The sequence below is a fragment of the Sinocyclocheilus grahami genome, unplaced genomic scaffold (assembly GCF_001515645.1).
Source record: "Sinocyclocheilus grahami isolate Dianchi unplaced genomic scaffold, SAMN03320097.WGS_v1.1 scaffold62.1, whole genome shotgun sequence".
Classification (NCBI taxonomy): Eukaryota; Metazoa; Chordata; class Actinopteri; order Cypriniformes; family Cyprinidae; genus Sinocyclocheilus; species Sinocyclocheilus grahami.
This window is the reverse complement of record NW_015505241.1, coordinates 2,198,711-2,203,909: the sequence shown is the minus strand read 5'-3', so window position 1 is coordinate 2,203,909 and position 5,199 is coordinate 2,198,711. Positions and strand designations below refer to the sequence as shown.

Below are 5,199 nucleotides of genomic sequence, written 5' to 3'. Positions count from 1 at the left end.
TATTATTATTATTATTATTATTATTATTTATTTATTAATTTTTACAATAATAACATGTTAAGTTCACAGCCCATAATAGTCTCTAAGTTTATTATCATTGCTTGCAGATGAAGTACTTACCAAGCAGATTATTGGAGTAAAGTAAATCCAGCAATATTTCCAAAAGCCACAAGGCTGATAACCAATCATATCTTCAATATTTTCATAGAATTTATCTGCGCCTAAAGAGAGAGAAGAGATGGATATCTACAATGATCAAGCAAGCTAGATCTACTAGTAAGAGCTCCTTCTTCCATCAGTAACCCTTTTTCCAATACATACTTGGAACTAGACAGGATTCAGGAACCCAGCATATTAACATTCCCATATGACTCCCTCCAGTTTTCAAGTAGTGTCAAAGATTTTCAAGTAATTTTGTCTTGAAAAAATAGTTTATAAATGTAAACACAGTATGTAGTTACAATACCCAGTAGTTAAAATAATGCACTTACAGTTGAAGTATTTAAGTTGTATTTAACCAATATTATTTCTTTAACATAACTGGAAGAAGGTCAGCTTGAGCTGTTTAGTTTTAGAAACTTCACTTCACATTTACATCGAATATATGTTCATAGTATAGGAGATATACCATAGAACCAGGAAATGGAGATTGTCTCAAAGAAGACCAGGAACAGGAGACACATTCCACTGGCCGAATAGTAGTCAAACAATTTAAACACATATAAGCCACCCTAAAACAAAGAACACACACATTACTATTAGAAACTCAAGAAAATAGTCAATCGTCCTACACAATAAAACAGAAAGGTCTTCAGGTGGTAATCTTTACCTGGGTGATGTTGGAGAAACCAATGACAAAGGATATAATACAGACAATGAGGATGAACAGTTTCTTTCTCTTCCTCAGGACTGTGGGATATTCATCCATTAGAGCAGTTATGAAGCCTTCCACTGTACAAAACTGTAAAAGTGTAAAAATTGTAAAATAAAAAGCATTAAAGTGTTGCAAATCATGTCTGAGCAATTTAATTTAGTAAATAATTGCCATTTCAGTTGTTTAGTAGTTAGTTATTTAACAGTATCTAACAGTAATTAGTTATTTTAGAACTAGCGTTTTGTGTGATTGTAACTCCTCCCACTACAATTAAATAAGATATATAAGTTCATCCATACTTGCCTTAGTCTTTCGCACGGACATGCGATTGCCCCCCTCCATCCCCAACTCCTCCTTATGGAGGCAGCTTAATATTGTCCAGTCTTATTTATGGACCTGTATCACTTCTGCATGGAATTTTATATCTGTTGCTTATAAAAAATTCTGGTAATTGCATTAGGCTTCAGGGGTTTCAAACCTCAGTGAGGTTTGCTTGTGGACAGCTCAGAATCTGAACCCTTCAGAGCAAAGCCTGCCGCCAAAATACCTCTACAGGACCTCGACAATAATCTCAATCAAACAGAATGGTCCTGACTGAACTTATTTTAATGTGCTGAGTTCTCTTGTGATCTTTGGCATTACTTTCACCTACCTAACACAACAAAACTAAAGTAACACCACATGAATAATTTATAACTTGTTTAGTTTTAATCATTAAAAATCATTAAGCTCTGAAATCTATAGAAGAATAATGGTGCAATGCTGCTAAATGTAGCACCATTAGAGGAATATTGTGGGTTCAATACAAGCTCTATCAATAACTCTATCGTCTCTGAGGCATCATGTCAACTACTAAAAACAATAACTTAGACTCTTCAAATAAATTATAAAAAGGGGGGGGGGGGGGGGTTTCTCGACAGTCACCTTTATCATATGTGTATGCATGTGTAAAATACCTGACTGTCCAATCCCAGCATCATGAGCATTGAGAAGAAGAGAATAGCCCAGAGTGAAGACATGGGAAGCTGTGTGACAGCTTGCGGATAGGCCAGAAATGCCAAACCAGGACCTGATATTGAACCACAAACCATCAAACACCATAAGTGTCAAGATGAGTCCACTTTCACCATATCACTATAATATTACTCATATTACGTTAATTAAAGCGCATTTTAAATGTGACATTTTGAGTATTTTTTTTTCTTTCATTTTTTTAAGTAATACACTTATTTTGATTTGCTGACTAACATACTGAAGCATATGTGAAGTACTTTGCATGTAATTTTAACTAATGTTTTATTCAATATTACATTTAAAATGTACTAAATTGCTACATCATTACAACATTTAAATGCATGGCATACATTCAGCAGTACACTTTAACCATATTTAAAAGACAAAAAAGTAGTTATGAAATTATATATACAGATATACTTTAAGTCTACAGTTTGTATAATTGCATTTAATATAAATTTAAACTGTAATATTTTCATTTAATTAACATGCAATTACATGACAGAAAATATTACATTCAGTTAAAACAAAGTGTATTCAAAAGTGTAAATCTTTTTGCAACAATAAAATTTGATAATGTCTGAGAGACATAATGACCTGAAGCAGCCAGTTCTTCAATGGGTCTCTTTGTGATGTATGACATGAAGCCCACAATGGAAAATATGACGATCCCAGCAAACATACTGGTGCAGGAGTTAATACAGCACACAATGATAGAATCTCTACAGAAGGAACAAGAATTAAGTCAACTGAATCACAAGACAACAAAGGTACAGTGTAAACTGAACAGCATTTCATAGAAAAGGCACTGTGTTAAAGACAGTTTTTCACATCAGATTGTATGAAATGTAATCATCATAAATGCACAATTTCTGTGCATTTGGACAGAGACTAGTAGTTCTTACTTGTAGACATTATTGTTGTAGGAGTTGTAGCTTCCCAGAGCAATGAGAGAACCTAAACCCAGACCATAAGAGAAGAAGATCTGAGTGGCAGCATCCAACCACACCTGAGAAGAAATTTGAAATGAGAAATATTGATAGTACCAGAAGTTAGAGAACAGCGAAATGTCTGTAAAATAATTCCATAGTTGTTCAGTAAAATTACATTCTCTGTCGACTTTTTAAAAGTATGCTAAAGTGTACTTCTTTTTTACAAGAGTGTAAATTCATAAAAAGGGATTAAGCTTTATTGGCATCGATTTATATACAATTGTACAATGCAGCGTCTATCCTTAATGAAAAGCGTGTATAGCTTTGAATTAGTGTTCTATGAGTATCTATGAGTTAACAGCATCGCTATTACAGTTTAGTTACTCCCTAAAAAAATTCAAACATGTCTCTCATCAGGTTTTTGTGAATGTTCTTAAAATATATAACGATGTTTGAAGATCTCAGATTCAAGAATGCATCATTTAATATATCAAATTTCATTTAAAATATCAAATAAATTTCAGTATGTTTAATTTTACCTCAGATTTCAATAGCTTGTTGAAGTCTGGGGTGACATAGAAGAGGATGCCGTCTAACGCTCCAGGGAGTGTGACTCCACGGAAAAACAGAATAAAGAGCATGAAGTAAGGATACGTGGCGGAGAAATACACCACCTAATGAGGACAGGAGATAAATGAAGAGAAAGAGAGAGAGTGTCATAGAGTAAATCATTTTAAAGTAGGTGTAGAGGACAACATTATTAAATTGTTGGTGTAATGCTTTCACTGGCTTCTATTTGATGATTGGTAGGAACACAGTTTTGCTGTGTAGGATAATGATTGCCCTTAATTAGTGATGTCCATCAAGGTTATAGACCGCCAGAAAATGTATTTGTTCTTGCCCGGTGCAAGGATCACATTAAAATTAAATTATCCTTAGAGAAAGAGCAGATAAAGAGAGCAGTTTTCCTTTCTCGCCAGGGAAAATAAATAAATAAATAAAATAGCTTACAATTTAATGTGAAGACATGTCTGTTGGCTACTCATCAAAGTGCTTAAACTGTGCAATTTATGCACCACATACGTTGCCAAATGAACTTGGAAAAATAATGCATAATATACATAATAAAGGCTTTTTTAGTTTATGTATCTAAAAAGTAATGAGATTAAACTGAAAAAAAAAACAGTTACATCCAGTAGTGTTTCTGAAGAGATCACAAAACTATGTACAGCACAAACTCTGCAAATGAAAGTCAGAATCAAATTCTTTCAAAACAATATTTTTTTCTGCTATAGATTTTTTTATTTTTTTTTATTTTTTTATTTTTTTAATGAAACAACACAGTTATATAAAACATACTTTAAAACTCCAAGAAGTCTACTGAGCTATGATAAAACAATCTCTGAGTAATATATTTTTCTTAAATGGAAATATATTGTCTGGAAATGGAAGAACAAAAAGATTCCAAAAGTAAGTTTGAGATGAAAGAGAAGGCAAATGAGAAGACAAGTATGCAAAGGGGATGAAAAGCGATTAAAGTTTGTTTTTAGAAACAATGCTGGGGTGTAGTATGAAAAATAGAAAGAATATCGGCAGTCACACCTTCCCCGTCCACTCCACTCCTTTCCAGATTGAGAAATAGACAAGAATCCAAGACAATGCTAATGTTCCAACCAATGGCCAGCGCAATTCCCCTGGTTCCTCTAAACCTTTTGTTAACTGATGCATGTTCCTCCTATAGAGTAAACAGATATTTAGTTAGACTGTCATTTAACATGATGTGCTTTTGTTGAAACAGTTTAACAAATTTGCATACGTTCAAACGAGTTATGAGCTATATGAAGTATGGAAGAGGTGAGGAGTTCCCTCTCAGTCGGTCACTCTCGACGTCACGTCGGAGGACCGACGAATTGGGATCTCGCTTAGAGGGACCAATCTACTTCGAGTGTAAACTAAACGAGCCAATGCACATTGGCATGCGATTATTGCATCCAGCTGCTGCTGATCACAGCGTGAGTATAAGTAGGCAGCAGGTGCAGCGCATATTCAGCTTTTCGCTTCGGAGCCGAGCGGTTCTATCGTTCTGCTCCTGACCTCTGCAGTAGTGATAAACTACAGTCAAGCACGCTCTTCGGTGGGCTCTCGTGCTGGTGGTACGGCGCTTCAGCGGTGGTGGTTTCCCGTGTCGAGTGGGCTGCACACGGCAGGCTGCACTACCCCTGTGTGTGTTGCAGACGGCCATCTCCCCTGTGCGCTTCGGCACACTAAAAGAGCAAATTCCATACTAAAAGAGCTTCACGGGTGGAACGTCTTTTTAAAGACCCGTCTTTGTAAAGATGTCATACCATCCGTGCGTTTCTGGGTGCAGTCGTTACCTGG

General features: G+C 35.4%; 1 protein-coding gene across 1 annotated transcript in view; it reads right to left on the bottom strand.

Moving 5' to 3' along the window:
• LOC107584717 (sodium- and chloride-dependent GABA transporter 1-like) overlaps positions 1–5,199 on the bottom strand; it is a 33,497-nt gene that overhangs the window by 8,763 nt on the left and 19,535 nt on the right. Inside the window, exons 6-13 of the mRNA XM_016271433.1 lie at positions 4,423–4,555; positions 3,360–3,494; positions 2,794–2,897; positions 2,486–2,610; positions 1,831–1,943; positions 830–961; positions 629–731; positions 121–221 (exon numbers count right to left, since the gene is read on the bottom strand). Coding sequence (XP_016126919.1) covers positions 121–221; positions 629–731; positions 830–961; positions 1,831–1,943; positions 2,486–2,610; positions 2,794–2,897; positions 3,360–3,494; positions 4,423–4,555 — 946 coding nt within the window. The remainder of the gene's footprint in view (positions 1–120; positions 222–628; positions 732–829; positions 962–1,830; positions 1,944–2,485; positions 2,611–2,793; positions 2,898–3,359; positions 3,495–4,422; positions 4,556–5,199) is intronic.